Below are 17,687 nucleotides of genomic sequence, written 5' to 3' on the forward strand. Positions count from 1 at the left end.
CAGAGAGAGAGAGAGAATTTGAGCGTGACAGTAAAATCAAACAGAGCAGCAAGGAGAGACGGAGAGAGTTGAGGGAATAGGGGGATTTCCAAACAGACGGATGGAAAATAGGAGCGAGGGAGAGAGAGAGAGAGAGAGAGAGAGAGAGAGAGAGAGAGAGAGAGAGAGAGAGAGAGAGAGAGAGAGAGAGATGCAGAGTTAAGGGTCAACTTACCTTGGAGAACTGTGAGTTTATCCATTTTGTGAATGTCTTCTTCTGTACGACTTCCCTCTCATCTGGACAAAGAAAACAGAAATAATGTATATTAAATATACTGTTTGCACATCATACATAAAAAATATGAAAGACTTCATACAAATTTGGTGTCATTTTGGATTTGCGGTAACATTTTCAAAAGCATTTAACGTACACAAAAATACACCCCGACTTATGAGACCTTCAGCCAAACATATTCAGCACGTCAAATAAGGCCTAGAAAACAAAATACTGACATTTTCCAACGGGTGAGTTGGGCTGACAATTTCACTTGGACCACAAGTTACAGCCCCACCTGTGGTCAAAGTGGTACTTCATTTTGTTGAGAATCTTCTTCCAAGCACTTTCTTTATGTGTCCCCACTTTGTTAACTCTGAGTTCTTCACCTTCGGACTGGTTGAATTCAGGTGTTTCCCCGTTGACATTGATTATAATAGACCGCTTGCAAGCCGCTGCAACAGTGCTCATTTTGAATCAACACTGTTACGTGATTATTTGAGCTATCAACACCAAACCTTCCACATTGCCTGAGAGGGATGTCCTTGATGGGCTACGCCCATCATCTTGGTTTGGTTTGTTTACATCCTGCGCGCAACGTGATTCCCGGCCAAACGTTACCGATTGGTTATGGCAGATCCATAGTGGTACTGGGCAGATCCAATAGTTTTAAACTTAAACAGACAACCGCCTTCAAGTGAGTTAACTTTACTCAATTGAGTGGGTCCAGACTCTGTGGTAAAGAAATTAAGTACGAGAGTCTGGTAGGACCAGGCTAGTTAAATAAGCCCAAATGTCAAGTTTACGAAATTTTGGGCAAACGGGACGAGAGTGTAGCTTTGAGGTTTGACCATGATAGCGTCCCTTGTGGACACAGCGCCACCAAGCTTTCTGGAGACCTGATTACTTCCTGTTTCCAGATACATTTGATAACCCTCAAATGTTCAGATTTTAGAGAATGAGGCTAAAAATAGATTTTAGCCCCATTCTCTTTACATAATAAATAATAATAACAGTATTTGTACGATGGTAGGAACAGCATACTGAATTGATACATGATAGATTCCATTGGCATTGGTTTGGTGTTTATACCTCAAAAACTGTAATGATAAAATGTATAATATTAAGACATAGAATAACAACAGTGCGGAAGTCTAGCAACCACACTAACAATAAAAGGCGGAGGATATTGTAGTGGCGCGACTGTTTGACACCCATGGGAGTCTTTCAACCCTTTTCAATGCTTTTTCAATGCTTTTAATATACTATTTTGGTTTTCCCTGTGTTTTGCAGCTGCATGAGGCAAGTGCTTAACTTCATCAAACTGAGGAAGAGGCTGCCATGCTGAAGACCCAAACACTGAACATGATGTCTGAAGAGGACGACGGCATCTTTGATGGAAGGCCGGTATGGTTGGTCTAAAAAATATTTATTAGACCAATAAAATAGGCAAGGCAAGGCAACTTTATCTAAATAGCACTTTTCATACATGAGTCAGGCTCAAAGGTCATCACATAGAAACATTGTCACACAATAAAATTAAAGAATAAAATGAGGATGGATAAGTTTAGGTTTTAGCAGACAGCTAAAGCAAAAAGTTGTCGGAGTTGAGGCAAGTCTTAAATCTACAGGGAGTCCATTCCAGCAATTTGTTGCATAGTAAAAAAATACATACATACAATTATTTGATGTATCACCATGCACGAGATTGGTGCAGATAGATTCATGACGGGAGGACCACAGATTGCTGTTTGACCCAAACTCCCAGGACAATTCAATTGAGATTCGAAGCGCAAAAGAATCCCCTTCTCCTCCTTCCACTTCCCACCTCCCCTCACCTCAGTCGACCTCCAACACTCCACCCTCAGCCTGCCCCTCTCCCCCCATAACCCAGCACTCTACTGCCTACGTCTGATATCAGAGTTCTTTTTGCACAATGTATTGTATTTATGTAGTATTTATGAACTCCGGTCTTAGCTCAGGAGGTAGAGCAGTTGTCTTGAAACCGTCTTGCTAGTTCAATCCCCAGCTCCTCCTAGCTGAGTGTTAACCCTAACTGCTCCTGACGAGCTGGCTGTCGCCTTGCATGGTTGACTGTGTGACGGTGTGTCAATGTGTGTATTAACCGATGTGAATCGCTTTGGATAAAAGCGTCTGCTAAATGCCCTAATTGTAATTGTTTGTCTGAGATAAAGGTGTAATTTGGTTAGTCATACTATCGATATAATCTACCTATGAACACAAATCAACACCATGATTATCATAATATACATCAACCCCCTTCCCATTGGTCCACACACTGGACCAATGGAGAGGGGTTTTAGAGGAGGGGCAAGATATTGTGCCGCCAATCCAATCCAAGACTTTTGACCAATACAAGGATACCTTGTGGCTTTAGCTGTTCCTTCAATTCAATTCAATTCAAATGTCCCGTTGTACGCACCCAGCAGGAGGAGAGCCCTTAAAAGTGGACCGTATCCGAGAGTATTCTGGCCCGCGTAACATCGGACCAGCTCCTGGATACATCCGAATATCGTAGGAGTATCCGGGAGTAAACAGTCCTGGAAGTAACTCGGTTCGATCCCCAGTGTCTATAGGGCAGCAGCACGCATCCGTGAGGCAAGAATTTTGCTAAACTTTCAAAACTGTCAAAGACATTGACGGTTTGTCAGCTGACCTCCCTTGATAGTTGTGGACACATCGGAAAACATAATCAAGCATAATTATCGAACAAGTTATTGATCGTTCATATCCATCATTCGTTAGCCTCACAATCAATTAACTCTTGGAGCCCCATAGCTGAGGATAGTTCAAATGAATTCATCGCAGCGGCCTCAAATGCAATACTTTGAATAACTCTAATGTACATTCATCGTCATTGTGATGAATTCCTCCCTTTCAACCAAGTCCCTTTAAATAATTATATCTTGCTTCACCGTGAATTTTTCTTTGTTCATTCGACTTTTCCGACACATATGGCCTTTTGAAGAATCACCTTTTTAAATCAAAAACGCCTGTAATGTAGGGGTTGTAATAATAGAGAGCAGCGCATGCTGGGAATTACAATGGAAACGGCAAAGCAATAGCTGTCGGTAACCTTCCCCTCCACACAGACACACAGACACACACATACCCATTCTTATTGGGGGAATTGGGGGTCATATGCAATTGCTGTAGATAAAAAATAACACTCTAATCCTCAATGCAGGGCATTCAGTTAAATATACGTGTGTGTGTGTGTGTGTGTGTGTGTGTGTGTGTGTGTGTGTGTGTGTGTGTGTGTGTGTGTGTGTGTGTGTGTGTGTGTGTGTGTGTGTGTGTGTGTGTGTGTGTGTGTGTGTGTGTGTGAGAGAGAGTGAAGCAGAAAGAGATATGTGAGGTCCTCTGTGTGTGTGTGTGTGTGTGTGTGTGTGTGTGTGTGTGTGTGTGTGTGTGTGTGTGTGTGTGTGTGTGTGTGTGTGTGTGTGTGTGTGTGTGTGTGTGTGTGTGTGTGTGTGTGTGTTGACACTGGTCAGACGTTGACTAATGAAGCTGATAATGAAATGTCTACTTTAATTAAAAGGTCTTGTGTTGAGCTGTACTGTAGTAGAACACACACAACCAAACACACACACACACACAAACACACACCACACACACCCACACACGGGGACACACCCATGGACACACACACAGACACACACACTTCCTCACTCACTCCACTCATATCCAGATGTGTGTGTGTGTGTGTGTGTGTGTGTGTGTGTGTGTGTGTGTGTGTGTGTGTGTGTGTGTGTGTGTGTGTGTGTGTGTGTGTGTGTGTAAGAATTAATGAACAAAACAGGAAGAGAGAGGAACGGTCGATAGTCTATTTAAACTTCTTCCATTGCGGCTCATAAACACACACACACACACACACACACACACACACACACACACACACACACACACACACACACACACACAGGTCTTGTCGTCTTATCACAGAAACATTATTCAACAACATTATCTTTGGCTAGGCGAGACGATCGGAGAGAATAGAAGACGAGGATAAAGAGGAGAGGAAGATGGGAGGAAACAGAGACAAAGAGACAAGGAGAGAGAAAAGGAGGAGAGATAAAGAAAGAGCGACAGATAGCGTCTGATCAAGAGAAAGGGTGATGAGAGAAACAGAGATGGTGATAGATAGAATGACGCTGGAATAATCAGCATGAACGGTAAGTAGGGACTGCAGATCCACATCTCAGAATCTCTGACAATATGAGTGAATTTCAAATTTGCATGTGTGTGTGTGTATGTGTGTGTGTGTCTGTGCGCATGCATGTGTTCATTTGCATGTGTGTATGTGTGTGAGTGCGAAAGTGTGTGTGCGTATGAGTGCATGCGTTTGTTTGCATGTGTGTATGTGTGTGTGTGAGTATGTGTGTGCGTGCATGTGTGCATACGTTTGTTTGCATGTGTGTATGTGTGCGTGTGCATGTGTTTGTTTGCATGTGTGCTCTTCTTGCGTGTGTTTGTGTGCGTGTGTGTGTGTGTTTGTGCATTGTGCATGCTCATAAATGTGTCTTCCCGGGTCTATTGCAGCATGAGGCAATATTACTCCTCATTCCGTGGGCAGAAACATCATAAGAACATAACAATTCACACAGCCCCATCAATCCCAATCACTCGTATGCGTCAAACCATACACAACCATACGCTGTTTGTATGTATAGATAGATAAAGAAAATATGAATCTAACGCGCAAGATCTCAAAGACGTATGTTCTATTTTAAAGTCACGATGATAATGATGACGATGGCGCCATCGCTAGCGCTGGAAACTTCCGGAAGCTCATTAGGGAGAAAGACAGATGCCCCGACAAACTGTTTACCACCATCTCAACGATAAAACCCACTGCTTGAAGCCATACAGGGAATCCTCGCCAAGCACCCAGCAAACACAAATAAAGACAACCGTTACAAGCCATAAGCTGTCCCGTGGATCCATGTTTGGATCCATCATGGGGGGCAGGTTTTCCTCGCCATCAGTCCCCCCACTAATGACTCTGGGAAACAGAAAGAACCGCTTCGACCCCCCGCGCCGAATGCCAGCTGGGGGTGTGTTGACTGCTACACAATGTGTGTGGTTACTAGCAGGATGAAAACAAGACGGTCGCAGTACGAGTGTGTGCGTTTTATATTCTCTGCAAAAACTGAAATCCACCTCTGAAATGTATCACTGCGAGATACTTAGTTGCATTTTTTGTTTTATCCTGTTACAAAATTTGCGTTTTTTGGTTGAAATATGCTGAATAAAAGATAAACAAAGCTCTGTATTGTTTTATAAGACCTGAATCTAGAGTCTCTGTGAGTGTGCAAATTTGGAGAGTAACTCAACAGTCATAATGTGTTATGTCCTCCATATGTGAGTTTCAAATAAATGAGGCTGTTGTTTCGCGTAGTTTTCTTCGTCTATACTTTTTCCGCATTTCTGTTAAAGAGAATAAAAGAAAGAATCGGAAATCCTTCTCTCAATTGCCCCTTTGGCTGATAAGTGAACTGCAGTCTGCTGGAGCTCGTGTATTGAGAGCACTGGAGTGCGAGCTCCGATGGCTGAGAGTAGCTGATGTTATTTATAATACTAAATAGACGCGGTCCGCGTCTATTTCGTACAAATTGAAAACCTCTGAAAGAAAAGCCATTAAGGCCATTATCCTTGCTCGGACATCACTTCCTTCCTTTTCCTAGCGAAAACTAAATTTAATATAAATCAACCCATGCAGGCTGTTCTGTGCCACCGAGAGAGAGGTCGAGGAAGGTGTAGCTTCTGAATGAAACATGTTCATTTATTGGCAAATGAAAGCGGTTTATGCATTTAAAAACGTGTTATGTCGTCTATTTAACTCCTTCCCTCGCGTGCGAGAGGCCAGCCGGCTGCAGACTCCGTGGCATGAAAGACTCTTGTTTTCATGACATTTTCTTCCAGCTTACACGACCGACCGTTTTCAAACGCATCCGCTCCGGAGGGCCATTGAAAGGCGTCATTGATTTTTTTTTGGGTGCAAAAAGAAAGCCTGCACATTTCACCAATTTAAAAAGGCTCCTTAAGAAAGGCTGTTTCCATAGCAGAGCGCAGAGGCCAGGGAAGCACGCGGCTGCTCACAGAATCTCACAATGATCTCACAATGAACGCTAAATGGGAGTCCTGGCTGAATGGACGCCCGGCCCTGAGAAGCGTTCCTGAATGAGCGGGCCAGCCGCTTGCGTAGGGTCCAGTCATGGCCGCCTACGGAAAAAAAAGCGAACTGTCTCCATTGTGAATTATTGGTTTCATGTCACGTTCATCATCTGAAGAGTATCGTTTTAGGCTGAACCCGGGAGAGAGCGTCTGTCCTCCCTCCGATTGCTTGAAGTGCCATACCGGGTAAAACCAGCAAATATGAAATAAACACGGTTTTGGAATTTTTCTTCAAAACTTTGCACCGTCATGCTGCGGCAGACGTCCCCCAGACTAACTGAAGATGTCAGATCTCCAAAATGGCCGTCACGGACGGGTTTCCCCTGGACTCCGGTTTTCCAGTTAGCACAGCAGTGATACCTCGGTTCAGCTACATCATCTAAGAAAGCTACCTCCAGGTGTGCAAGACATGGGGGGGCTGGGGGGGGGGTTAAGGCTTGATGATGAAAGGTATGGTACCTGTCATGGTACCCAGACAGAACGCAGACAGTCAGCATCTCTCTCTCTCTCTCTCTCTCTCTCTCTCTCTGCCCTTCCCCCCCCGTCCCCGCAAGACCCTGCCAGACGTCAGGTCTGAGAGCATCAGCGAGGATGTGAAGCATGGCGGGGTGGCGGGGTGGCGGCGGGGGGCCACCTGGGGTCCCCGGCTGGGCGGGCTATCTGTCAGAAGGTAGCAGTCAGTGGACAGCGGAGGTGAGCCTCCAGGAGAAGCGGGCCGCCGGGGACCCGCAGTCTGAGGAGGAGGCAGGGCGGAACCCGGGGAAGGAGAGCGGGAAGCTACACCGGGACGTCTGGCCCTTCAGTGTGTGTGTGTGTGTGTGTTTGTGTGTATGTGTGTGCGTGTGTGCGTGTGTTTGTGTGTGTGTCTTTGTGTGTGTGTGTGTGTGTGTGTGTGTGTGTGTGTGTGTGTGTGTGCTTGTGTGTTGGTGTGTGTGTGTTTGTGTGTGGTGCTTTTGTGCGTGCATTTATGTGGCCAAGTATGTGTGTGTGTGTGTGTGTGTGAGTGTCTGTGTGTTTGTGTGTCTTCGTGTATGTGTGTGGTGCTTGTGTGCGTGCCAAGTAAGTGTGTGTGTCTTTGTGTGTCTTTGTGTGTGTGTATGTGTGTGTGCGTGCTACTTGTGTTTGTGTGCATTTCTGTTGTCAAGTAGGTGTGCCTTTGTGTGTGTGTGTGTGTGTGTTTTTGTGTATGTGTGTGGTGCTTGTGTGTCTGAGCGTGTGCGTGTTTGTGTGTTTGTGTGTGTGCATTTATGTGGCCAAGTAGGTGTGTGTGTGTGTAGGTGTGTGCGTGCTGCTTGTGTGTGTCTGCATTTCTGTTGTAAAGTAGGTGTGTGTGTGTGTGTGTGTGCGCGTGTGTGTGTGTGTGTGTGTGTTTGCATGTTTTCATTTCACCTTCTTGTTGACTCGGGAAGTCACCTTTCGAGAAACAGATAAAAACAAGGCAGAGGTGTGTGTTTTATGCTTTTGTCACACCGGCCCTTTGTTGTTGTTTATCTGTGATCTGGGCCGGGGAGATATTCTCAAACTGACAAAAAAATAAAGCAGGAACAACAACAACCACTGGCCCCCAACGGACGAGTGAGTCAAAGAACCTACCAAAACGGAGGGAAAACAATGAATAATACAAACAAAAATCCCCTTAAAAGAAGTCACTAAATAAAAGATTCAACCCATCCTTCCCAAATCCCGGGTTTGGTCAACAAGTCGAGGCGGGGCCAGGCGGAGACTTCCTGATCCACAATGGAGGCCGGTTTCAGTCGTCCTAATGCGTTCCTAATGGTGCCGGGTGAAACTGGAGATGGGGGAGTCCCGGGGAGAAGGGCGAACGAGTGTTCGGTCTCAATGATCGCGGCCGCCCGGAGAGGACGCCCTGGCGACGGCCATGTTCGTCGACGTTTTTTTTTTGGAAACCGGTTGCCTTGGCAACGGCCACGGCCATTAGCGCCGGGGAAGAAACCGGAGCCCTTATCTAATCGCGGCCGGTGTTATGGGGCGAGAGGGATAGACGGAGATAGGTGGGAAATGGAAGAAGAGAGAGAGAAAAGTGAGACAGGCCACGATAGAGGAGATACAGGGATGGAGAGAATGGGGAGGAGGGAGAAATGCAGAAAGAACTGGTTCACTATTCGGATGGGACAAATCTTTGCACTCAATGGGCCCAAAAAAACTTATTTCACACACACCCATACAGACACACACACACTCACAAACACAATATCAACAGTGTTAGTAAAATAATATGAGAAAATATAGAGAGGAGAGAGCGAGAGCGAGCGTGAGAGCGAGAGCGAGATCGCGCGCGAGAGAGAGAAAATGTTTATTTATTAGGTTATTTGGAAGGAGATGGGATCACAAGATTGCATTTGATTCCACGTGTTGGTGCAATCCAGGGACAAAAACACTGCTTTGTGTGTGTGGGGACTTTGTGTTTGTCTATATTTGCATGTATCTGTTTGTATCTTTGTGTATTTGTGTGTGAGAGAGTGTGTGTGTGTATTTGTGTGTGAGAGAGTGTGTTTGTGTATTTGTGTGTATTTGTGTGTGAGAGTGTGTGTGTGTGTGTGTGTGTGTGTGTGTGTGTGTGTGTGTGTGTGTGTGTGTGTGTGTGTGTGTGTGTGTGCGTGCGTTCGTGCGTGTGTGCGTATGTGTCTTGCAGAGGCCATGTGTGTGTAGGTGGTTGTCTGCAAACATTCCCTTCTGGTGTAAAGTAATAAAATATAAAAAATCACCAGACACTCCAGACTGATCATCTCCCACTCAATAAACATTACAGTATCATACTTCTCTATATATAGATATTACACACACACACACACACACACACACACACACACACACACACACACACACACACACACACACACACACACACACACACACACACACACACACACACACACACACACACACTCAGTGCTGTCAGTATACACACTCTGAAAGATAAAGATACACACAGGTGATGCACTACAAAGCTAAAGCCATACGACAGTGGAGCGGTAACATGTGTACGGGCGGGGACCTTCAGAAAGGGATTAGGCCCAGGTGATCGGCCTCACCCGTCACCTAGGTTACGCGGGTCACTCAGCGCGGAAGTCAAACCGAGAAATACGTCCGAGAGCGCCTCAATTACCCTTCCCACCATCGGGAATGACATTGAAAGAGGACGACACACATACGTACGCACGGGCGCACACACACACACACACACACACGCATGCAAAGTGCAGACCACCGACCTGATATCCTGTTTATAAATATGCTCCGCATCTCTCTCGCTCTCCCGTCATCCTTTTTTGTTTTCAGCTTAGGTGTGCCCGTGTGTGTGCCTGTGGGGGTGTGTGTGTGTGCCTATGTGTGTGTGTGCGTGTGTGTTTTTTGTGATGACATATCCCTCCCCCCCCCCCCCCCCCTGCCAGCCTGTTTGGGATTAACCTAGATTGTCCCTTTGCAGGTAGAGATTAACCTGGCCCCAGCACAAACACCACACACACACACATACAAACACAAACACACACACACACACACACACACAGACAAGGACTATGCAAACGCTCACACACACACACACACTCACACACACACAGATGCAAGCACACAACTCACACACGTGTTAATAATTCGGATGAAGGGGATTACATGGGCGTTGAGACCACAGCAGTGTTCGTTGTGTTTCTCAGTGCGAGAGTGTGTGTGCATGGATGTTTGTGTGTGTGTTTGTCCTCGTGTGTGTGTGTCTTGATGTTTGTGTGTGTGTGTATCCGCGTATATGCGTATGTGTGTGCGTGTGTCTTCTGAGTGTATCTTCATGCGTGTGAGTCTTTGTGCGCGTGTTTCTGGGTGTGTGAGTGTGAGTGTGAGTGTGTGAGTGTGAGTGAGTGTGTTTGTGTGTGTGTCGGTGTCTTCATGCCTGTTTGTGCGTGTGTCTTTCTATCTGTGTGTCTTCATATCTGTGTGTGCGTGCGTTGTCCCCAGGCCGTGTATCCCAGACGCCCTGCTGTGAATCCCTGGGCCATTCGCCCCCCCCCCCCCCCCCCCCCCCCCCCCCCCCCCCCCCCCACCACACACACACCTCCTTCTCCTTCCAACTGATCTCTTCATGAGGCCCACGTTGGTGTAATTACCTTGGGCAGAAAGAGGAGTGCCCCGTGTCTTTATCAAAGCAGCGCTGCCTCGCTCTGCATCTACGTCTTCGTTCGCCCCCCCCCCCCGCCCTCCACAGCTCCCCTCTCCCTCTCTCTCCTCCCCCCTCCTCTCCCCGCCGTCGAACCTCGGTTTGTGTCGAGTCACGTTTACTTTCAGGCTGAGCAGGGAGAGCACCGAGCACAGCTGTGGTTTTAAGGAGCTGTCACTCAAAGCGTTTTTTATCCGGTGGGTCGGCTTTTTCAATATTTTTCCTTTTTTTGCCGAAAATGAAAGAACAAAATTACCGTTACATCTCTTGAAAAGTAGGCTTTGAAAAAGCAAGCGAGAGAAGTGGTGGGTCTGTGTGGAGTCCTTGCCTCTGTTGCGGCGCTATTACAGAGTTATTTTTGAACGATTTCGTGGAAGAGTTTTTACACGATTAATCCTTGATGTCTGGTTGATTTTAGCTTTAATTTAGCATTCACTCAATTCCTTTCACTTTCAATTTCACTCAATTCATATCGACAGCTCGACGACTGCGGGTGTTTTTTTTGTGTTCTCGTCTTCCACCGGAGGATAACTTCTAATTGCCCAGCAGTGTCTTGGCAGGGACGGCCCGGGACACCACACCCTCAAACACGACACACCCCGTCCAAAACACATTGAAAACCTGATAGAAAGAAAACATCAAGGTTCTGTGTATCCATAATAATCCTCAAAGTAAAAACTCTGCGCACGTTAAACGAGCCAGCGCTGAGGGTCTGGGTCGCCTGCGTGAACGACTTTAGCCGTTGCTTGCAATTACTGACTTCAGTCATCCGTGTTTGAAGGACACCTTTCCATCGCACAGTAATCCCACTGTTTGTTCAGTGACCCGGGGGCCGCACGTATCCACCAGAAACGGGTCTATCGTTTCCTCCTTGACGTCTTGTTCCCTCGACTCGTCCGTCTCCAGCTTGTTCTCCGACGTGTCACACACACACACACACACACACAGACACACACACACACACACACACACACACACACACACACACACACACACACACACGCACACACATGCAAATACATACAGACACACACAAAAACACAAAGCCTCTTGATCAATGAGGATTTGGAGGATGGAGCATTCACGAGGACATAATAACAGAAAATAACAACGGCGAGGAGATGGTGGAGGGTTAATGGTGTGGTGTCCGTACCGTACGTAAAGCAAGGCAAATGATGAGAGAGGGAGGGAGAGAGAGAGAGAGAGAGAGAGGGAGAGAGAGAGAGAGAGCGCATGAGAGAGAGCGAGAGAGAGAGAGAGAGCGACAGCGAAAGAGAGAGAGAGAGTGAAAGAGTGAGCGAAAGAGAGAGCGAGAGAGAGAGAGAGAGAGAGAGAGAGAGAGAGAGAGAGAGAGAGAGAGAGAGAGAGAGAGAGAGAGAGAGCAAATGAAAGAGAGAGCGAAAGAAAGAAAGAAAGAGCGGGATAGAAAGTGTGCGAGAGAAAGAGAGAGAGAATGGTAGGATCATCGATTCGGCCAAGGTGCATCGTTCTGTCAAACAGAGCCCGAGACAGACGAGACTCAACATCTGTTTCGGAGACAAACAGAATTAAGCCTCAAACAATAACCGCTGTTCCGACGGGGATTCGAACCGACACCGCCGCGACACAGCGTTGTGTAGCATCCCGAGGGAAGGTGTGCAGAGCCATATGGCTGCCCGCAGGCCGGTGTATCGGTTACCTGGATCTGACGGCGGGTGCATGAACACTTGTGCTAACACCTTCGATCAGGTTCCCTCCTGTCTTAATCCGGTTGTGTTTACACTGCGTTTAACACCGCAGCCAACAGGCATCTATGCGGTTGGCTTGGAAACGGGGTTCCAGCTACGAGTCGACAAACACAGACACACACACACACACACACACACACACACACACACACACACACACACACACACACACACACACACACACACTCACACACACATCCACAGGAGTCCTGATACGCACTCTGTCACACACACACACACACACACACACACACACACACACACACACACACACACACACACACACACACACACACACACAGGAGTCCATAAGGTGACTGATACACACTGTAAGACACACACACACCCACACACAAACACACACACAAACAGAAAAACACACAGAAGTCCATAAGGTGACACACAGGGACATGTGAAAAAACATACACAGGCAAATACACAAAACCAAGACACACACATGCACACAGTTCATAACAAAAACAAACAAACACTCTGTCTGACACACACACACACACACACAAACACGCATAGTAGACGCACGCACGTAGACAGATAAATCACAGAGATAAATCAACTGGCATCTACCATACTGTACAGCTCATTTTTCATTAATTTGCATGCCCTCCAAACACACACACACACACACACACACACACACACACACACACACACACACACACACACACACACACACACACACACACACACACACACACACACACACACACTCCTGCACTCACTCCCCTCTCGCCCTCGACCTCTTGCCCCTCTCTCTCTCTCTCTTTCCCCGGCTAACCGCCCCCAAGGGCAGATTAGCCGGCGGGTTGTCTTTGCATCACTTCCTGATTTTCTCCCCCTCCCTAATTGGCTCCCGGTGATTCGAGGGGGCGGTGATCGACATAACCAAAAGGAAGTAGAAAACACCCATGTCTCATCTCAGCTGTTTTTTTCTCTCTCTCTCTCTCTCCCTCTCTCTCCCTCTCTCTCCCTCTCTCTCTCTCTCTCTCTCTCTCTGACCCAGTTCTAGCTCCTCTGGGCTCCGAGCCACCTGTTGGAGCCCTAACGACATGCAGAGCTAGCATTGGAAACCAATACAATGGTAAGTTGTGCTAGAACCAGAGAGGGATGTGGGAGGCCTTTAACGTGAGCACTATTAATGGAAACGTGGCTGGCCGGGGCGGTGGTTGTTTGATGTTAGATGACGCTGGTTATTATATAATTTCTTTCTTTATCGTTCATTTATCATGCCTCTGTGAAGAGTCCTTGAACTTATGGAGGCACTGTATTTACTCATGAAGGCTGGATTTCAAGAGATTTACAGTTAAGCAAATATACTCATGGTACTGTGGGAAAATACACTGCCCTGAATATTAGGTCTGTTTGCATATGATTGCTTTTGTTTTAATTGTTACGCGACAATTCACAAAAACAGGTGTTTTGCACAACAGCCCAACAGTTGACGCGTGTGACACCACATCACCGTGGGAACGGTCCGCGCTAAAGACGTGCTGATTGGTTGCGTTAATTGTGGCCTATTATCTTGGTCTTGCTCACACAAGCCTCGATAATGAATGCCGATAATGAACGGTGTTATTCACAGTCATAATACCTACCTGCGTGAAACCGCTTAGCAGCTAAAAAGCCAGATTAGGGGATTTCTTCCGAGCAGGAGAGACAAAGCGAAAGTGTGAGCGAGAGACAGAGGAGAACAATTACAGCCTATTCATACTAGCTCACACCAAACAAAACAGAAACGAAACAATTAGAAGCTCAATTATTTCCTTCTTACCATGTTTAAACCCCGGAAAGCAACGAGAGGCTAAAGCGCCGTAATTATGAGTTTGACATTTCAGAGCATGGACATTTGAAACGCTCGCTGACATTATTGCCTCCTCCTGTGCTTATCATTTATCTGGCACGCCCCGTGCCATTTAGCAGTTGCGCGTTGCGATGCTTACAGAGTGTGACCGTTTGGCCGTCTGTTTATCTGTTTGAACAACCAGTTCAAACTTCTCTCTTCCTTCGCTGATTCCCTTCCAAAACCATCCTTATCTGAATCTCATTTGTCCTTTTTCCATTCCCTCCTCATTCACACACAAACAAACGAATCCGTCTTCCTTTTCTCTGTCCGTCTTGGTTCGATGCCGTCAGTGCGTGACTTGTTGACGTGCGGCTAACGACGCCGCTACTGAAGGGAAGCCATTTTGTGACGGTGGCGAGCTAACGACAGGCAGCATATCACGAAGCAGACGCCATTCAAAGGGCCTGCCTGAATTCCCCTTCCAGCTCTGGGACTGAAATGACTCAGCCACTAAGTGATACCGGACCACTGCCCACCAAACATTTCACTGCACATCCTGTGCGAGTATGTGACGAATAAAAACCTTTGACTCTTGAATCTTGAATCATGAAATGCCAACGTGCCCCGTCTCCTCCTCCTACTGGAGGCCTGCCCCGCTGAGCACGGGCCTGACTGGAGAAGTGCACTGGTGTTTGTGCCAAGATGGGATTGGGTGTGTCTGTGTATGGAGGTTTAGGAGTGTGCATGTCTGTGTATGGAGGTTTAGGAGTGTGCATGTCTGTGTGCACTTGAAAGATGGTGTGTGCGCACGTGTGTCTGTCTGTTTGTGTGCACATGAAAGATGCTGTGTGCGTGCGTCTGTGTCTATGTGTGTGTGTGCACATGAAAGATGGTATGTGTGTAAGTCTGTTTGTGTGTGTGTGTGTGTGTGTGTGTGTGTGTGTGTGGGTGTGTGTGTGTGTGTGTGGAAGATGGTGTGTGTGTGTGTGTGCATGGATCATGAATTGTGCGTGCATGCGGCCATGCGTGTGCATGTTCTAGTGTGTGTGTGTGTGTGTGTGTGTGTGTTTGTTGTGTGTGTTGGATTTTGTGTAGATTAGAAGTTGGGCGGAAAAGTTTGGAAACACGATTTCGGTGCAGATAGTCATGGGGACCAGAGAGTGGTTGAGTGAGAGAGAGCGAGCAAGAGAGCAAGTGAGAGAGAGAGCGAGTGCTTTAGATCTTTTTTGTTTGTTACTGAACACCACTTTGAGCTCACAGCACTTGTCCACAGCAAATAACGTCCACGCTAGCGTCCCGTCCTGACTGTCCTCTCAAGGCGGTCCCCGGAAAGCAGTCCTTCCAACCTGGGAGTGTATCACCAATAGTCCTCTGAAAAAAAATTCCCGCCTCTGAGGCTCTGGTTCCCTCGGTCAAATGTCTATGCGAAATAACGTTTATGAATGATCGTACATAACAGAAGTAAAAGCTGCGTCACGTTTTGAACTACACTCTTTTTCCAATCTAGTTTCGACTGGGTTTTTGGATTGTCGATGCCGTTAAAGTAGCGTTAATAACCGTTTACTACTTTAACGGCAAAGACAATCCAAAAACCTAGTCGAAACTAGGTGCAAAAAAAAAAAACACGCTATTTCCCATCGATATTTAAGCGAGGGAACCGGGAGGTTCGGAGGCGGGACTTATTCTTCAGAGGCCTATGCAGAAGCAGAGAGGGAGCCCTTTAACAGGTGTCCAGCCTGTGTTTCAGGGTGAATGTCAAGCTGTAATCCACAAAAACATAACTTTGTTTCGCCTCTTTTTGTTTGTTTTGATATATGCGTCTGTTTGTTTTTTGTGTCCTTTCTAATTAGTCTAACTGTAACTGTACCCCTGTCTGAATTTGTTGCATATTGATTTGTGTATTTTGTCAAGACCCCCTCGAAAAAGAGATGGTACGACCCAAGGGGTTTTATCCTTAAAAAGTACTTTATATATATTCTTTAGTCTATATATTCTCTCTCTCGCTCTCTCTCACTCATCACTTGCTACAAACATTCCCACTCATCACTTTCTACAAACATTCCCAATACAAACATCCACAATGTTTCTCAAGTGTTCTTTCGCATAAAGACCCACAATGCACACACTGTTGTTTGTCATGGATATTTTGCTACAAACAAACACACACGCACACACACACTCACAAATGTAGTCTGAGAGTCCAAAAGATGTAATAAACTGTTGCGTTGTCTTTAAATCTAAACGGGGAACCTCACTATGAAGACTACAGTCTGAGCATTTCATAGTGGCACTTGGACAGCTTTTTTAATTGCCAATTAATTCAAATTGATTTGGATGGGGCACGGAACTGAACGGGCTAGCTCAAAGACATGCTTTTCTTTTAAGGGCCAAGTTCTTTCTTACTGACTTACTGGCTCACTCTATAAAGGATAAGAGTAGGGTTGGTGCTCCTTAAAGTTGATTCACTCCTTTACATTCTCTCATCCCTGTCCCGCTCTCCTCTCTCTCACACACACACACACACACACACACACACACAGACCCCCCCCCCCCCCCCCCCCCCCCCGACCCTCCACCCATACACACACAGTCGCCACTGGCAATGATCACCTGTACCTGAGCGACAGCGGTTGATCGATAGCCAACCAGCGCTGGGTCGCCCTCGTCAAGTCCATTTACCTCCTTAACGAGCCCCACTTGAACCCAATTCCCTTTGATGAATGGCGCCGCGCCCGGGCCACTCGTTAAGACACAAGTTTGGGGCCACTTCCTGTCAATTACCACCCCGGCGCGGGATGTCTGCGGACTCGTTCCGCGGCAACAATCTGGAGAATCTTTTGATGAGCTTTTTTAAGAAGCCACTTGAGATCGAAGTGAGGAGGGGGGAACATAAGATGGGGACACAGGTGATAAAATTCTCCCCCCACCCCCCGTCGAGAGGCAAACATACTGAGGTAAATGGTTTGAATAGAACAGAAAACCGTTGTATCTATTCTTATCGTGTTTTGAAGTACCTCCGCACTTTATGGTTTATTACTCTGCCCAGTCTAGAGTTTTTCAGCAATCTAGAAAATGTGGTTTAAGGTTCATTGACTTGAATTTAATAACATGTTTTTCTCTTCCAAGGCCCGTCTCTTAGTGGATTTGGATCTGGGCCAAATCAGAACTTTTTTAAGGGACTTTAAGCAGCAAATGCTGAGGTGTGGAAGCTAATTCTGTTCTGGGTGGGTGAAAACCAAGCACCTTCTGGTCTTACTCAGCATTCTGCCTTCTCCAGGGGACAGGGAGGCACTGTTTTAGCAGCGCTTTTATTTTGGAATTTCACACAATCCGCTGTCTTGGTAGCAAAGGGATGTGCATTGACAGTATCAAACGAAGGCAGTGTCCGTGACGTAACGCATTGGTTACTGTTACCAACTGTTGTGAAGCCTTTGAGCCTCGCGTTACGGATGTCGGGCCGTTTGCTTTGCTTTAATACGATTAATTCTAAATGATCCGATTGACATCTCATTCACTTTTTTTTTCTTTAGGGCCTTATTT

The 17,687-nt window shown here is 46.5% G+C and overlaps 1 protein-coding gene across 1 annotated transcript in view; it reads right to left on the bottom strand.

Moving 5' to 3' along the window:
- The window catches only part of LOC115538700 (utrophin), a gene marked incomplete at its 3' end in the record, with an annotated part of 30,398 nt that extends 20,589 nt beyond the window's left edge, over nt 1-9,809 (bottom strand). The window contains exons 1-2 of the mRNA XM_030350087.1: nt 9,685-9,809; nt 215-276 (exon numbers count right to left, since the gene is read on the bottom strand). Coding sequence (XP_030205947.1) covers nt 215-276; nt 9,685-9,715 — 93 coding nt within the window. The remainder of the gene's footprint in view (nt 1-214; nt 277-9,684) is intronic.
- Between the last annotated feature and the right edge of the window lie 7,878 nt (nt 9,810-17,687).

The sequence above is a fragment of the Gadus morhua genome, unplaced genomic scaffold, assembly GCF_902167405.1.
Source record: "Gadus morhua unplaced genomic scaffold, gadMor3.0, whole genome shotgun sequence".
In the NCBI taxonomy this organism is placed as follows: domain Eukaryota; kingdom Metazoa; phylum Chordata; class Actinopteri; order Gadiformes; family Gadidae; genus Gadus; species Gadus morhua.